This window comes from Felis catus, chromosome A1 (genome assembly GCF_018350175.1).
Source record: "Felis catus isolate Fca126 chromosome A1, F.catus_Fca126_mat1.0, whole genome shotgun sequence".
Classification (NCBI taxonomy): Eukaryota; Metazoa; Chordata; class Mammalia; order Carnivora; family Felidae; genus Felis; species Felis catus.
Genome location: NC_058368.1, coordinates 232,268,418 through 232,286,687, shown reverse-complemented (window position 1 = coordinate 232,286,687; position 18,270 = coordinate 232,268,418). Strand labels below are relative to the sequence as shown.

Sequence of the window (18,270 nt, the reverse complement as noted above, 5' to 3'; positions counted from 1 at the left end):
CGTTCTTTTTTTTCCTTTTCTTAACATTTACTCGTTTTTGAGACACAGAGAGACACAGAGCGTGGGTGGGGGAAGGGCAGAGAGACAGGGAGACACAGGATCCGAAGCAGGCTCCAGGCTCCGAGCTGCCAGCACACAGCCCGACGCGGGGCTCGAACTCAGGGACCGGGAGATCATGACCTGACCTGAGGTCGGATGCTTAACTGACTGAGCCACCCAGGCTCTCAACCATTTCTGATCCTCAGAGCCGACACCATTTACCAAGCAGCTCAACCACTGGACGAGTCAGCCTGAGAGAAGTCGGGACAGAAGTCCTTGCTTTAAAATGGCCATGCGTCTCTGTCTACGCTCAGACTCCCCGCTACGTGCGAGTTGGCACCACTAGCTATGTAACCTCCAATGCCTCCTCTCAGAGGGGGGCCCTGAGAAAGGGTGCCCAAATGTTTAAGTGAGGGTAAGAGACACGAATAAGATATTGAAGAAATGACTCTTCTCTGCATGCACACCAACGAATATGAGGACAGTTTCGGGCCTCTTGAGAGATCGCGTCGTCTCTGCTTACTGGTACAAAACGTAACGGCTCTCCTTTGACCTGAAGGCCCCCAATGCATTTCACATCATTCACTGAGCAGCTACTCTGCACCGGGCACTGAGAAGGTGCTGAAGATACAGCGGAGAGCCACAGAGACGGGCCATCTGCAAGCGGGAGCCTGGAGTCTCGCAGTGCCCTCCACGATGCAGCCCCGTGTCAGCCGGTGGACAGACCCCAGTCAACAAGCATCAGTCTGCTCTTCTTAACCTGCAGGCTCGCCAGTGATTTTGTCCTGAGATCCTTACAGGACGTGACTTACAATTAAAAGCCACGCCCAGCCACCTGTTGGGATGAGCACTGGGTGCTCAATGTGACAATACATTTCATATACACATACATATACACACACACACACACGCGCGCGCGCGCGCCAAGCAACTATCTCTCCTCCCCTGAAATGCAAATAAAATGCCAGCAAAGTGCCAGGATTATAAAACTTTCTTTTGTAACACTAGGTCTTGCTATAAATATTTATGCGGAAAAGCTTGTCTTTTTTAACGTGAGTACTTATGCTGGAGATTAATTCAGATTCCTTGCAAACAAATGAGGCAAATGCAGTACATTTACAGTAAACTCGCAGCTGTACTTGGTGGGGCCTCCCTGTGCAAATGTCAGCATAAAAGCAACAAACAGGGGGGTTACGTATTTTGCTAAGGAACAAGCAGAAATGTCTGCTGGGAAAAAAGTTACAACTTCCATTAGTTACCTTTTTTTTTTTTTTGCAAAGACTCAGGGAATAGGTACAAGTAAAACGGCAGAATTTTAAAAAATTAACAATTTGTATCAAGATGAAATAGGTTTCACTTGACCAGGCTCCTCTCATTATGCAGTGGCTTATGGGGCACATCTAAGAACAATGTGATCTATGAGTGCCCAGGGTGGCAAGAGACTGGGAGCCCAGAAGCCTGAGAAGATAATATAAAATAAGTGCACCCAAGTAAAAGCCTGCCAAACTCCTTCACGAAGGCACACACATGGAATCAACATCTCCGGAACATCCTCAGAAACTGTGGGTTAGACCACACTCAGATACCACCTCACGCCAGTCGGAGTGGCCAAAATGAACAAATCAGGAGACTATAGATGCTGGAGAGGATGTGGAGAAACGGGAACCCTCTTGCACTGTTGGTGGGAATGCAAATTGGTACAGCCGCTCTGGAAAGCAGTGTGGAGGTTCCTCAGAAAATTAAAAATAGACCTACCCTATGACCCAGCAATAGCACTGCTAGGAATTTACCCAAGGGATACAGGAGTACTGATGCATAGGGGGACTTTACCCCAATGTTTATAGCAGCACTCTCAACAATAGCCGAATTATGGAAAGAGCCTAAATGTCCATCAACTGATGAATGGATAGAGAAATTGTGGTTTATATACCCAATGGGGTACTACGTGGCAATGAGAAAGAATGAAATATGGCCCTTTGTAGCAACGTGGATGGAACTGGAGAGTGTGATGCTAAGTGAAATAAGCCATACAGAGAAAGACAGATACCATATGTTTTCATTCTTATGTGGATCCTGAGAAACTTGAGAGAAACCCATGGGGTAGGGGAAGGAAAAAAAAAAGAGGTTAGAGGGGAAGAGAGCCAAAGCATAAGAGACTCTTAAAAACTGAGAACAAACTGAGGGTTGATGGGGGGTGGGAGGGAGGGGAGGGTGGGTGATGGGTATTGAGGAGGGCACCTGTTGGGATGAGCACTGGGTGTCGTATGGAAACCAATTTGACAATAAATTTCATATATTGAAAAAAAAAGAAATTGTGGTTTAGAAAATATAAGATCAAGCCCCATGGGCCAGAAATATTTCCACTGGCAGCTTACTGGATGGCAGGCGAAATGAGTCATCTGTTTCCATGAGATTCAAGTGGCAAAGGTGTTGGGTCCACAGGCAAATCTCTATCCTGTAGTGTAAACACTGAGGGCTCCTCAGTGGACATGGTGGGGGGCACTCTCCTAGTCCTCTGGACCAGAGGCAAACCACCCTCCTATCACCCCCCAGCGCCCCCCTTCCCCTGAAAACACCAGATGCTCAGCCAATGCAGAGCCAAATTCTCTTGTCGGAGGAAACCACTGGGGACCCTATTTGTACTCAAAGTCCCCTTGACCCCCGGTCTTCCTAAGTCTTAGGAACACTCAAATGACTTCTGCTAAAACAGTGATGTGGGCTTTTCCCAGAGAAAGCCATCCCATATACAGAAGACTTAATGGTTCCTTCCATTCTCTGGACACCTGTAGCTTGGATTCATCTCTGGCACTTTCTACCTGAAGTCAATGCCATTTGGTTGCTAGCCTCTTTCTCCTCCCAGGCTGAGAGCTCTTGGGTTCCAGGACAGCAACGTACCCAGATTCACACTTCACCCAGCCCGCATCCCAAGTGCTGGCTCAAACCCACAGTCACACGAGACTTGTTTGTTAAGGGGACAGAGCTGGACCAGACTTGGGTTGGTGTGTATGAAGTGCACCGAGGGAAATCGGACAACATCTGATTAGTGGGAAGGTTGATGGTCTGGAAAGGACCTAGGGTCACTACTACATTGAATTCCTATTTACAGAAGGGAGCTCAAATATTGGAATCTGTGCCACTTTAGGAAATACAGATTTTCTTTTCTAATTAGTTGCTCTGCATTAGTTATATGTACTCACGTCTTGCCTGTGGGGATCTGATAAGGTCTTGGAAGGTCACTGCCAAGTATAATCTAATATCAAAACCAATTTTAATGAACTTCATACACTATTACTGCAGGCAAACTGGTTTTCAGTGCTCAACTTGACTCATTTAGAGCAGCCTTGTAAAGCTAATTAGAAAGAATTTGAAATAATTTAAGAATAAGAACAAGAAGTAAAATGTTCATAAGCAAACATCATGGGAGGAAAAATTAAATGTGAAATAAAGGCAGTCCCACTGAGCTGTGAAGAATCTCTATGAAAGAGAAGACCAGCCACAAAATACGTTCTGCTGTAAACGACCGAGGGGAAACCACAGAGCAGACAAGGGCGATCGGATCCACAAGAATAATCACTTCATTTGAAAAGACGTTGACAATATTTCCCCAAGTTGCCACCACCTTAAAAAAAAATTAATACACGAATTTAATAACTAGCTTTATCTACCCCCTTATCCTACACTCTGCTAGATACTGAGGATACAATCATGAATAAAACACGTATCGTGCCTGACTTTAAAATCTTAAGATATCCTCTTTTTTGGTGTTAGTCCGTTTAAAAACAAATTAGTTCATCTCATATTAGTGGGATGGGACTTTCCTCTTCGAAATAAGACTAAACCCAAGTTTATATAACATATTTTGGGGCAATGCTGACCTTAAATTTAAACTTTTAGGTCGAGGAGCAAGCATCTACTAAGGTTGAACCAATGGCTGTGGGACAAGAATGTACTTCAGGATAAGGACCACACACGAACGTGCCCTCACATATTTGCATCCATAACATTATGCATGCATTACAATTAGACAGCTTCTATCTTTCAGATAGTAAAACCAACATGACTTTCTTTTTCACTGCAAGGAAACATAATTGGAAACGTGACGTAGCTGAAATGTCTGAGGTCACTGATGGAGTTGTGCTGTGGAAATACCAACCCACGAAAGTCAGTCCATCTCCAAGCTAAGCTCCCACTCCATGTCAACCTGGCCAGATCCCGGCCACCCCTTGTGGGGCCCTTGAACCATCCTCTTGCCTCCTCTTGACCCTTTGGTTCTTCGTCATTGTTCCATTGCCATGTCTGACTTGGTCCTTATGTTCCAGCCACGGGATTTATATTCTTCTTCCTGGGCTAGGAAGTCAGTTCTTGGAGGTTAGGAATTTTATCGCACATATCTGCGTATCTTCCCTAGTACCTAACGCGCTTCTTCACACACGGTAGGTCATCTTTTTTGCCAGTCCGATCTACAGATGAAAAGCTCCGAAAGTTCTACAAAGGATAGGATGGCAGACATGAATCGGTGACTGAAGTCGCTGAGAGTTTTCTTTTCTGCCACGTGTAAAACGATTTAGAAATTAACAATATCACAGCAGATTACACCAAGCATTAGAGAAATTAATTATCAAAGGAGACTCATGGAACAGGCACAGATGGCAAGGCCTTATCACTAAAAGCCATGAGCAGTTTCGAGATAAGAGAGAGAAATCAATTAAATAAGCCTCATAACGGAAACTGCCTGGCAAACATCAGAGGGTTCCTCTTGATGTCTGGATCCCATCTGCTTGCCCTGCTATTTTTGTCTCTTCCTCCTTTGAGAGGCTATGGTTTCACAGACGCAGAGCTTGGATAATTTCATAAGGTAGATCCCCCAGCTTCCTCCTCTCTGCCATTGCCATTTCGTCCTCCCATACCATGACCCTGGAGTTCCTTCGAAGACTACTTCCGAATAGTCTCAAACGGGGCCAATTTCCCGGGACCAGGATAGAGTGGGAACAGATGTGGGAAATGTTTCACATCATGACAGAAGCACGACGCCAAATGGCAGTGTGTGGGATGTTACTTTCTCACGCAGCACGGCTTAGAAAATAATGCAAGAATGCGACACGGTACAAGCCAGTTCTATCAGAGCAAAACATTTAAGCTTTTTTTCCCCCCCCTGACAACTTAAAAACTTTTTTTTAAATTTTATTTTAGAGCAAGAGAGTGCACAAGTGGGGGAGGGAGGCAGAGGGCCGGAGAGAGAATCCCATGCAAGCTCCAGGCTGAGCCTGGAGCCTCACCTGGGGCTCGATCCCACGACCCTGGCATCGTAACCTGAGCCAGCATCAAGAGTCAGATGCTCAGCTGACTGAGTCACCCAGGCGTCCCTTTCCTGACAACTTCTGAAGGCTCCCACACATGTCCTGGTATTTCTATTTGAAATCGTTCAAGAAAAAATTTAAAAGTTCACAGGAGCCCCTGACAGTCTTCCTTGTAGTTACATACAAGGGTTCTGACGTGGGATCTAGTCCTTCAACATTTTAGGATGGCCAAAGGGACAACACTTGGGGAGGAAGGATCCCATGGCGTCTGTGAAAAAGTCAATGCTTTCAAACCATTTTTTCATGTTCCAATGCCTGTTGCTTCCTTCCCTCACTTACTTAATTACAAGTCGCTTTGAAAATTATTATGTATGTGAATTGTTTTAACAGCCAAAATTATACATTTAATAATTCCATTGAGGGCGCTCAGATACAAGTGATACAAAAGTGGGAAATGCAAATCTGAGGCAAAACACGAATTAAAACGTATTGTTGATATAATTAAACACGCACGTTACTTCTCCAAAAGGAAGGGCTGCCTGCTGTGAGCCAGACCCAACGACAAGGCCAGTGTGATCAAAACTCAGTTTAAAATTCTCTGGCTGCATTTCTGGGCCTCTGACTACTCCTGCAACACACCCCCTCCCTGCTAGTGGAAACGGAATCAAAATACACTGTGAACAACTGCGTCCACAAACAAGAATAAGGCAACGAGCCAACTGGTACGGAGACCACTTGGGGTTAAGCTTCACAAGTGAAGCCTTATTCCTAAGCTTTGACCAGGGACGGTGATTCCCTTATTCACCCTGCTATCCCCAGAAGCCATCACTGGGTAGAAGTTCAATATTCATTAAATCCCGGTGGAATGAAAATGGGTCGGGGCGTCTGGGTGGCTCAGTCAGTTAAGCATCTGACTCTTGATTTCAGCTCAGGCCATGATCTCACGGTTTCTGAGTTGGGGCCCCGTGTTAGGCTCTGTGCTGACAGCGTGGAGTCTGCTTGGGATTCTCTCCCTCTCTCTCCCCCGCCCCCTCAAAATAAATAAATAAACTGGAAAAAAAAAAAAAGAAAAGAAAATGGGTAAAAAACTCAAGCTGCTTACATTCTAATTACATCAGTGTGAGTTGGAGAAAACATCTATTAAGACCGTGACGTATGTGGGTCTTGCCAACCTGAGTAAACCCAAAGAAGAACGCACGGCAAGAGACACAATCAATTAAGTAAATGGCGAAAGCCTCTGAGCAAAGGAATTTCTCCCCAGGTTTTTGCTAGCTTGTTCATGAACTTGATTTTAGAGCCTTTTAGAAATGAGTCAGCTGAGGCAGTATGTTCCACCTGTAAAGTGGAACCTGCAATGGGCCGGATCCCAGCTTCTCTCCAGTTCTTCCGTAAGCCAGCTGAGTAGACCCACAGGCTCAGATTGGGATGGTGGGGTGGACAGAATGTTCTACTCGTGCAGCCACAGAAACACATCCCCGGAAACACAGCCCCGGCCTGTGCAGTAAGGTCTGCACTGAAATACAAACTTTCCAAAGTGGAGGCAGACGGAAGTATCCAAAGACGCAAATAAATGCAAGGGTCCATCCCCAATGCTACCAAATCTGCACCCCCCCCCCGCCCACACTGGCCAGGAAGCCCTCAGCTCCCAATCAGAGGGACAGCATCAGAGCACATCATTTAGAGGCCAACTTGGCTGGACAGTGCAGTTAGTTGCTTTTTAAAAACCACGAACAAGCAATGCTTGCTCATATTCCAAGAGAACATTCTCTTCAATTGCAGGACAAACGCTTAATGCAAGTAGACGCAGACAAGGTGAGCTACAGAAATTGACCGCACGGAAGGACACCACACTGACTCATCGACCCCGGAAGCTTTCTCTCTGGATAATCCATGATTAGCCCGAAAGCATCAGCAGGGCTATAGTCAAAGACTGGAGATGCATTTGGAAAGGATGCATCAAACAGCTCGCTGTTTTAGAGGAACTTCTATTAAGACTTTATGTTATATAGTCACATCTAAATTTTTTTTAATGCTTATTTATTTTTGAGAGCGAGAGACAGAGAGAGAGAGAGAGAGAGACAGACAGACAGAGCTCGAGTGGGGGAGGGCCAGAGACAGAGGGAGACACAGAATCCGAAGCAGGCTCCAGGCTCTGAGCTGTCAGCACAGAGCCCGACACGGGGTTCCGACCCATGAACTGAGAGATCGTGACCTGAGCTGAAGTCAGACATTTAACCCACTGAGCGACCCAGGCGTCTCTACAGTCACATTTAATTACTCGTTTGGTAGCAGTTACAAATCTGGCATCATTTACAACGGAGACCTGGGTTTCCTATAGCTGAGAATTACTACGCCTTTTATTTATTTATTTATTTATTTATTTATTTATTTATTTATTTATATTTTTTTTAACGTTTATTTATTTTTGAGACAGAGAGAGACAGAGCATGAACACGGGAGGGGCAGAGAGAGAGGGAGACCCAGAATCTGAAGCAGGCTCCAGGCTCTGAGCTGTCAGCACAGAGCCCGACGCGGGGCTCAAACTCACGGACCACGAGATCGTGACCTGAGCGGAAGTCGGATGCTTAACTGACCAAGCCACCCAGGCGCCCCGCTACGCCTTTTAATGTCTGTTTGTTCTGGATGGAGTGCGTATTCACACAGACCTATAAAAGACCTTTGGACCCATGGCCATTTAATGGAAATTCTTAGGACTGGGACCAGGACGTTGTTTCCATATGTAAACTAAGTATCTTAACGTCAGGCATTGGAAAATCTTTATCACAGAATTCACTGGCAAACTGTAAAGAAAAAAAAAATATGTATGTGTGTGTCTCCTTTATCTAAATCCCTTCTACAGCAGAAAATCTCTATTCCTAAAGCCTCTCCTTCCAATTAACTTTGCAATCACTGCATTTGAATTATTATAGGCGGAGACAAACCCGATTTTTTTTGGAAAGTCAAAGAAATCTGTGCAACAGACTCTCCCAACACTATAAATAAAACATTTTTGTAAAATACTCCAGATCTCCATACCAATTGCCATTTCCAGGGGTTGTAGATGATAATTTATACGTCCTAGAAACAGACTTGATGGATTAATTCCTATAATCCATCATTTTTCTTTTCTCCCCATCTGCATCATGCACCATTCTTAAACTCGATCACTGAACTTTCAGCGCTAAATTTCAGAAAACTTACTCTTCTGTGGCCACCCGCCAAACCACCTGATTTTGTGTACTGATACTAACTTCGTCCAAATGCTCAACTCCCTTGGAACAAAATATGGCATTTTTGCTCTGACAATCTTTCATATTTGCAAGCCTTTCACGGAGCTATCTCATAACAAAAGAAAGCAATTTTTGCATTCCCATGCTAATGAAGGTGTAATATCAAATTTCAGCTAGGGAGATCAATCATTTCTCTGGGGAAGGATGTTTGGAAATACAAGTGAATGCATTTTAGGAGCACAGTGCAATACAAGATTTCATGCTGTGACCTTCTTCATGAAGAAGGTCAAGGTCCTTTGTTGAACCTTTGTGGATCACATGAACATTTTAGATTTTTGAGAGAGAGAGAGAAAGAGAGAGAGAGAGAGAGAGAGAGAGCACGAGTGGGGGAGAGGCAGAGAGAGGGAGACACAGAATCAAAAGCAGGTTCCAGGTTCTGATCTGTCAGCACAGAGCCCGATGTGGGGCTTGAACTCACGAACCGTGAGATCGTGACCTGAGCTGAAGTTGGACACTGAACTGACTGAGCCACCCAGGCACTCTGAGCATGCCTGTTAATATTGTGAAGTGGTCTTAAGAACAGGATAAGAAGCAGGAAGCCTCCCTCCCTCTCCATCCTTGAGGATCTGGGATTTGAGGGGCTTCCCAGGAGGAGGAGGAGGAGAGGCGGGAGCAGGCACAACAGTTAAGATGATTTTGACTCAAGCCAGCTAAAGTCATGGGGCACTTGGATCTCACGTATCAGACAGTCCCCAGCAAGGGGGTGGCGGGGGGGGGGGGTGGGCAAGGCAGACGGGCACACTGGTGCCCCCAGCTCTGCCTCTCTGCCACACTACTGCAGTTCCTCTGCTCTGACCTGGTGACCCCCCTCTGGCTGCCAGCAACTGGGGAGAAACCTTCCACCTCCTCCCACACGAGTCTCCAGAGGAGGAAAGGAGCCTCCCTTCCTGCATCTTGTATTGACGGAATGCAGAGACCTTTCCCAGGACCCCCTACCAGCTTTCCCCAAGGGAAGAACTGGTCCACATGATGGGAACCACTGAGCTAGATAAAAAACACCTGCTGGGAAACAAAGTGGAATCTGCCCCATCAGTAGCATCCACAGCCATCTGAGGTCTGGAAAGTTCCAGAGTCCACAGGACCCTGGAAGGCAGGGCTGAACCCCAATTAGTGGGCAGCCACATTCGAATTCCCGTGCCCGCTAGCCTGGTATGCTCAGGATTTGGTTTCACAAAGTCAGCCGTAGCGGGTACTTTTGGGGCCCACATTGTAGCCCCCATTCCATGATCCCAGCTGCAGGCATGGTGGCGGCATCCACCGAGGGCGCGGCCTCACTTCCCGTGACTTTCTTTCCCCATTAAGGTCTTCTCGGAGGTCTCCGGGGACTACCGGGCTTGGGGGTGTGCAGCCCGGATCATCTCTCTGCCAAGGGGAGCTCAGGAGCCCTGCCGCTTCTGAGAGCCGTTGTGCAGTCTTCTCAGCCATCCTGGAGGGACTCCGCCCCACTCTTCTCAGCAGCGACCTTGAAAACAAACCCTCGTATGGCTTTTCTTTTCTTCCCTCTAAGCCCCCCTCTTTCATCTCACGTGTTGCTGTAGATTCATCTCCAGAATAAACTATGTGATCGAGTTCTATTTTAAACAGAGCTCAGGCTTGCCCCCCTCAGCTCCCACCTCCATGGTGCGGAACACAAATCAAAGCGACAGGTGGCAGTCACCCTACGTATTTCAGAGGCTTTGAAGAACTTTGTCGTTTTCATGCACTCAGGTCAGGGCTTGGGGTCCCTGCAGTCCCACATTCGGCACCCAGGCTTTGCACTGTCCTACAGGGGCACTACTCACATTTTTAGATGATCTTTAACACCCCCCTTAAAATTATGCAGTATACAACCTGCACAACTGTATACAGTGGTTTTGGAGGATAGGTATTGGAGTGTGCACCTCCCCCAAGCATCTGGATATCTAGTCCTCCCCTAAGAATCTAGTCCCTCTGGACTATATGCACTCTCAAGAAGCCACCAAGGGTCATCTGTTGTTTTCAGTAAGTGATAGAGGAGGGCTTCTTTGAGCTTTAGCTTGAATGATTCACTTTATCAAATTCAGTCGGGCAAAACAGATTTCTATAAGCACATGGGTGTTTACGGTAACATCAGGAAACCTGCTTTCAAACTTTAACCTTCCAGATTATTTTTCAAATATCAGATAAGGCTACAGAATGCCACTGGGACTCATGCGGGTCATTGATACGAAAGCCAGCCTGGCCGGGAATCTGGCCGCCCCTCATAGGAGCTGGGCCATCACGTCCCTTGGTGTCTGTCATATCTCCATACCTATAAAATGGTTATTCTAACAATCATGCCACATCTCTGGTTCACTGGCAGGAGTAAATAATAAAATCCCTAAGAAGTTGTTCAAACAATGCCTGGCCTGTAGAAATGATCACGGTCATGACGAGGATGACGAGGATAGGAAATACTGTTTTTCTTTATGAAGGTTCTATATGCTTTCCGTTGAGCTGAAATCAACTATTTTACTTAATTTTATCGATTAAATTTTATATAAGAAAATTGTTTTTTTTTAGAATTATAAAATGGCATGTTCATAAACAATGGGCAAAACTAGGTGTATGTGTACGAGTTGTATATAGTTGTATATAAAACCAGTTGATATAACTAGCTAAAACTCGTGGTATCCCTTAGACGGGCCAACGGGCTTGGGGAAGGAAGCAAAGATTCCAGACTCCTCGATAAGCAGCCCATGCAGGGAGCCCAGGCGCGAGGTTGTAGGATACAGTCAGCGTCAGCAAATAAACGTGTGGGAATGGATCTTGGCCCAAAGTGAAGGAACCCCTTAACACACATAACACTGTAAACTGGCAACGTCCGAACACCTGCAGACTCGTCCACACGGGGAGTACACAGCACACGGGGGCCAAAACCAAGGAGAAATGACGGAACGAGGGGAAAACCTCTCATGCACCTTCTCATAAAAACGTGCCTGTCTTCCACGGCAGAATCCGCATAACCACCGTTCAGAAATGGGGACACGCTAAACACGAGCCCAAAGGACACTAACAAGCACCAACCAGCAAGAAGAAACTTAAAACTACTCGTGCCTGTTCACAAGTTAGTTTCCCCTGCTTCACGTTTCTTGTCGGTTGTAGGCAGAGAGGACATGGGACGTGCGAGCTGTCCATTCGAACGGAAGCAGGTGCCCTTGCAAGGAGGTGCTGATTCTCGTGAAGATGTTCTAGTACTAAAAAATAAACAGGGCACTAGAGGGGATTTTATTAATTTAGGTGGAGAGGAGAGGAGTCTTTCTAACAAGTCTGTTTCAATCTACCTCGTTTTCTGGGTGGGGGGGGGGGCGGGTGAGATAAACTTCTGCCAATTAATCTCACAGTTCTTGACCCAGGATTTTCTGAGGAGGTCACAGCAACCGGATCTTTCCAGTACCTTAGTGCTGAGACGACCTGGACTGGGGTCTTTGCTTGGCCAAAGGCAGGGCTTCTGGTACGTAAATCGTTTTATCGGGGCCCCATGTTCTCGTTTGGAAAATCACCAAAGTGTGAGATGACAGTTTTCAAAACAGTTTCCTAACTCCTGTGTGCCACACAAAACTGAGGTATTACTGCCGATATTTTCCGAGATCGCAACCTATTTAAACTTCCAATTGCCAGGTTTCACCTGCTCCTTAACTTATCTGTAGTGCCATTATTTGGCACAAACATTTCCAATATGTTCTATCAACTTTGATTAACCTTCACAGAATCCCTTTGACAGGGTGTATTGATCTTCATGCCTCTCTTCTTGACCTTCAGGGTCCTCCTTCGGCCGGCTCTTTTGTATCTAGGAAATACATGTTCTCCTCTGCTCCCTGCGGAGAGCATAAATCACAGCTTTTGGTCCATTGTTTTACGCTTTCTATGATATTTCGGTAATAAATACAGCGCTGGCAGGCGCTAAGTCTGCTCCCGTCTTTGAATTATCTTTGTTGCACCTGACCCCGTCTTCAGCTCTAATCTTTCACACCTCTGCTAAAACCTTTGAGGACATTTTGAGTTACATTAACTTGAGAAGCAATTCTATTCATAGGACATAACGTCGCATGTCTTTCTTCCTTCCGTGTGTTGTAATCTTCGGCCCCAGCATAGAATTAAGACGTGCGTTAGGTGTTTAGCTTCAGGTAACGGCCATGGTCATCGGAATCTCCCACGGATGCTCTCACGGTCGGGTGAGAGAACCTGATCACGGCTGATCAACAGAGACGGATACAACAGACACGTAAGGACAAAAGGTCCTCTTTCTTTGAAGATAGGCTTTGTACTAAATAAAAGTAAAGAAAAACAAGGTCCTATCATTTATCGTCTAACATCCGGCAAAGAAATCAGGCACACGGAGTCCTGTCGTTCTGTGTGTGTCAGCGGGCCCGTTCTCAAATGCTGCTACAGGAACCCACCAGCCACACGCTACTGGCCAAGTTCACTCATCTTTCTCAAGTTGAGTCACCCACCTCCAAGTGAGGTAATAACGAAAACTGCCCCGCAGGAATACAGGGAGAATACACACAATACATTTTCATCGCTCTTAGTGTCGTTTATGGCACGCAGTAGGCGTTCAACAAGAGTTCCTTATTTTATTATGTAACACAGGACGTCAGCTGATCACAACATACCTAAATAACAACTCCACTATGCTCGCTCATACTGTCATTCCAGTACTTTATTTGACACGACGAAGTTAGCATTCGTTTTTAAATATTTACGTATTTATTTTAGAGAGAGCTGAAGCGGGGAGGGGCAGAGAGAGAGAGGGAGACACAGAATCCGAAGCAGGCTCCAGGCTCGGAGCTGTTGGCACAGAGACCGATGCGGGGCTCGAACCCATGAACCGTGAGATCACGACCTGAGCTGAAGTCAGACGCTTAACTAACTGAGCCATGCAGTCGCCCCTGAAATTAGGATTTATGAGGACTCGATCTAACGATTATTACAGTTCCTAGTTATTATCCAAAAAAAGGCGAAAAATGAAATGAAAATAGGCCAAAGATAATTAACCCCAAAATGGGTACTCTAAAGTGGTCTGGCTAACTATTTTCAATGAAATAATTACAACTCTGAATTGTCAGGGCACTGAAGTGATGTAGGCTTAAATCCTGGCGGTATAACTGCCCAGACACTGTCACCCCTCAGCCTACTTCTCACGGGTGGGATGGGAGAAGCCACCATAAAGGTGACAATTTATCCTGGGGTCCCCGCCTCTCTGTAGACAGGCTCAGTACCCTCGGGCAGGTCCCCTACCTATGTAGTCTCATGTCCCTCGCCCACAAACATGACCACAGTAAAGTCACATCGGCAGGGCTATCGTAAAAGAACCAGAGACAAACAGAAAGCATCTGGCTGTCAGCGGGTATGCAGTAAATATCACTGTTTCTCCTTTCTCTGCACCACCATCCCGGGTTCCTGCGAGCATTTTATAAGATTTCAGTCTACCATAACATGCCTAAATAATAACTCCAGTGTGTTTAATTATAGCTTCCTGTCAATAATTCACTTGAAGTTAACTGGTAAGTTAAAATTTGTAAGACTTGATATAATAATTACCATTATGGTTCCTAGATAGTATCCAAACAGTTTAGAAATAAAAGATAGCCATGCCAGATATAATTAGTATAAGATAATAACATTATAGGGGTTAAGTGTCTGACTCTTTAAAACATTTTTTAAATGTTTTTATCTATTTTTGATAGAGAGAGACAAAGAGCAGGAGCATGGGAGGGGCAGAGAGAGAGGGAGATACAGAATCCCAAGCAGGTTCCAGGTTCCGGGCTGTCAGCACAGAGCCCGATGCGGGGCTCGAACCCACGAACCGTGAGATCATGGCCTGAGCCACGAGTCAGATGCTCCACCGACTGAGCCACCCAGGCACCCCGCTTAAGCTCTTTATAAATGTGATTACTGAAGTCAATTTGCAATATGATAATGAATTGAAACGTTTACTGAGCTCATTATATTGAAAAGTTTTGGAATGTAAAGAGCCAAGATGGACTCCAGGCCATCCCTCCCTGTGGTTTCCCAGCTGATAAGATAAACCCTGATTTGTGAGCGGAGATCCCGGCCTCAGAAACTGAGGCAGCAGAAACAGGAAATGATATATTTCAGCAGAGAATAAAGCTACCTCATTTAAATTGTTTTCCTAAAACGAGGGAGTGACCACAGATTTTCCTTTGACATTTTAACACATAATTTTTTAAGTTCCAGCGTTTGAAATATCAATAAATGCATCCTTTTAAACTGGCACTAAGATTCTTCCTGGCCAATATTTAGTTCAGGCCAACCTGGAAAGAAGTGCTTCTCTAATCAGTAACCGCTCCTATCAAAGTTACTGCAATATTTGCCGGTGTGAAGGGGACGGCGTCTAACCGCAAATCCCAGTCACGGAAATCTCCCTGGGTCGGGCATATCTGAGAAGATGCTCATACCCTCTTCCTCTCCCTGAATTTTCCAAGGCTATCTGCAGGGTGTGGATTTTGCATGGCACAAAACAAGTTGTACCGCAGCACAAAATAACGTCCCTCAGCCTCATGAACCAAGGTTAGGAAAGCAATGCAAAGAACGACTGGAAAGATCAGCCAAACAGGACCTTCTGGGGCCGAACTTCTCCCCCAGAACATCCCCACCCACCACGTGCCCTCCGTGGTGCCAGCACCGGGGGAGGGCGAACGAGGTGGAAAACCAGCAGCCCTGAGCACTCAGTCGTTCTTACACATGGCGCAAGAAAAGCAACGATGGGTCTTTGGAAAGGTGCCCGCGCGAGTGGGATTTTATTAGAGAATGTAGAGTGCTAAAGGAAATATGACCTGCTAAGGCCGAAGAAAATCAAAACCATAGGTTGTCTTGTATTCCCTCTGAATCGGCACCATTGTGCTCTGACAACAGCTGCACAAAGTTTCCCAGCCCTCAGAGTGCCTCAGGTTGATCCTGCATCCTATATGTCGGTGTGGAGACCTTATGCCATTTTCCCCAATGAAATATCGTGGGCAGAGTCAGGCAGACTGAAGCTTTTGTCATAACTCAGAAATCAGAACTGAAAACACCCCAGGGCAGTTCATCCCGTAAGTGAAGCTTTAATTCAAGAAGCCTCCCAGCTGCTATGACTTTCCAGTATTTCCTCCAAACATCAACCAGAGAAATTAACACCATTCACAGCACCTAGTACATGCAGAGTATCTACTGCCTGGGCACGTCGTGTTCGCAGAGCGTTTCCTGTTTGCAGAACTTCTAGTGTCTGTTGAAAATCGACTGTTTGCAGACTATCTGGTATGTGAGAGCATGTTATACCTGTGGAACATGTAATGTGTGCAAGCCATCCAGTGCCTAGACATGAGGTTTACAGAGCATGTGGTTTGCAGAACACCTAATGTTTGCAGCGCTTCGAGTGTGTGCAGAGCACCTAGCGGGTGCTGGCTCTGGACTCCCAGCGCCACGTCAGGGGCTGGGAATGAGGGGGACCGTACTCACCACATTGCAGCCCGCGCAGTCAGGTCCGTTCTCGCAGGTCCTGCGGCGAGCTTGAATGCCGCCCCCGCACTGGGCTGTGCACCGTTCCCAAGGACCCCAGCCTGTCCAGAACATGTGTGGGGGGCACAGCAAATGCTCATTGCAGTATCTGTGGGGGGGAAACCAAGAGGAGAAGGAAACCGTTCAGTGCAACCTGAAGCCACGGGTCTCTCCGCTGTCCGTCCCTGCACCGGGGTGTCGGACACATGGGCATGCTCCGCGTGGGGGGGTTTCTGTGTGCGGAGTGGTCGCACGATAAAGGGGGCAGATGTGGGCTGGCCATGCTGTGTGCACACAGACGATGGGATGCACGGGAGACAATGAAGAAGATGCTAAACTCACAATGCAGGATGGATCTTCCTGTGCAGCCAATTAAAGGAAAAACAAACAAAACAAAACCCTTCAAATAGACACCCAAAAAATGAGAACACACAGAAAATATCTAGGTAGGGCATTTATCTTCTACGCACAACTACGGAAAGATAAAGTAGGCTATGGATACAAAGTCAGCAACACTGTGTTTGGAATTCAGTTCTCATTCCGGGATCAAATAAGGTTCCTAATCCTATTAATATAAGTAAAAGAGAAGTTAAAGCCTGGTTTTAGTATGAAGCTTCATGCCCTCCATGCCTTAGGTCATCGTACTTTTAAATTTATTTGTAGACTCTCAAAATGATGTCAGACGACCTTACTTTAAAAAAACCACCAGTTATCCCAGGATAATTGAATTATTATTCACAAATCCTGTTTATATATTCCCTACTTCACATACACATTCAGATTGTCAGTTATCAGCCGATTGTACAAGGCCTTCTTTAGCCTTCGATGAGTCAGATTTCTCCTAAATCCTCAGTTCTACAAGTGAAATGAAGCAAAGCGAGGTAAAGAAATGAACAAATGAAAAACAAGAAGGTAACGGCCTGGCATTCCACAGGTTACGGCCTCCAGGGTGGAAGGGATTGCTTTAAACATGGTCAAACTTGTGACACACACATATCTGGCAATTTAAAAGACTATTTCCATTCAGTACTCCGTCTACGGAGCAGAAATTTAGCTTCTAGAGGACAGTAGCGTGCACGTCCTCTTCTGACCTCCCTCTCCCCACCCCATCTGGATTCAGACACAAGGCACAGACTCCCACCTGCGAGGCTAAGTCAGTCACCTGTGATGCCATCGTTATGAATAAATGCTTAATCCTGCAGGACACCACGCAGAGGGCATTACAAAGAGCGTTTCCACATGACAGGTGTTTACAACCTAAGATGAGTACAGGGAAATGGACACAAGGCCACAACAGAAAATACGGTCTTCGCGGTAGGAAATAAAGACAAGTTGTAGCTGGTTTCCAGAAACCAGGAAGAGTCATTTGGGGAGTGTAGTTTCCTGACAGCAGATGCTGACGATATTCAACTGGTTTCCCACCAAAACCAGGAGAACTCTATGGAGAACGTAAAGGCTTCAGAAGCAGGTACAGACGAAAGGTAAAAGCCAGGCCAAGCGGACGGGAGTCCACAGGATGAGGCAAAGTGAGCAATGGCTGACATCCTGGGAAAGAACGGAATATAGAAATGGGAAGAGTTAAGTAAGAAAGGTCACTGGGGAGAAGACAACAGAAGAAGGTGACAGGACGTAGCAGCACCTACCTTCATGGGTGGGGAGGAAGAACTGGAAAATTTACTTACAAGGAATCAAAAAAGTTCCACAGAGCTTGAGAGACAAAACAGCACCGTCAGAGTTAGAGGGTGAAGACTGGTCTCCAGGGGTCGGTGTCTCATCCCATTGGTGGCCTGGAGCTCCCTGAGATTTAAGGAGCTTTCCATGCGTGAGTGTGGGGTCTCATCTCCAAGGAGCCCACCAGCAGGAAGAGCAGTGGGAGCAAATGCCAACCAGGAGAGTCTGGATTGCAACAGCGCAAGGGAGACATGTTCCAAGCCGGACAAACAAGATGGTGGTGGAAACAGAGAGGGACGGGGCACGCTTGGGCTTGATATAGTGGGGTGAAGGTGTGGCAGCTGTGTGAGCACAGAGAGAAACAGACAAACAGCACGGTCACGTGTCAGCCTCTCATTTGTGGGAACATGGAGGCATGCTTACTTCCGGCCAGAGAGAGCTGGTAAGTCGTGGCAGGAGAAGCCTCTGGAGGCAAG

General features: G+C 46.3%; 1 protein-coding gene across 9 annotated transcripts in view; it reads right to left on the bottom strand.

Moving 5' to 3' along the window:
* Positions 1-18,270, bottom strand: part of SEMA5A (semaphorin 5A) — a 483,514-nt gene that overhangs the window by 50,512 nt on the left and 414,732 nt on the right. For 8 of the 9 annotated variants that reach the window (XM_023239575.2, XM_023239573.2, XM_023239601.2 and 5 more), the window contains 2 exons: positions 16,466-16,483; positions 16,085-16,232 (listed from right to left, as the gene is read on the bottom strand). In XM_023239575.2, coding sequence (XP_023095343.1) covers positions 16,085-16,232; positions 16,466-16,483 — 166 coding nt within the window. The remainder of the gene's footprint in view (positions 1-16,084; positions 16,233-16,465; positions 16,484-18,270) is intronic. The other variant, XM_045038871.1, reaches the window with a different exon arrangement.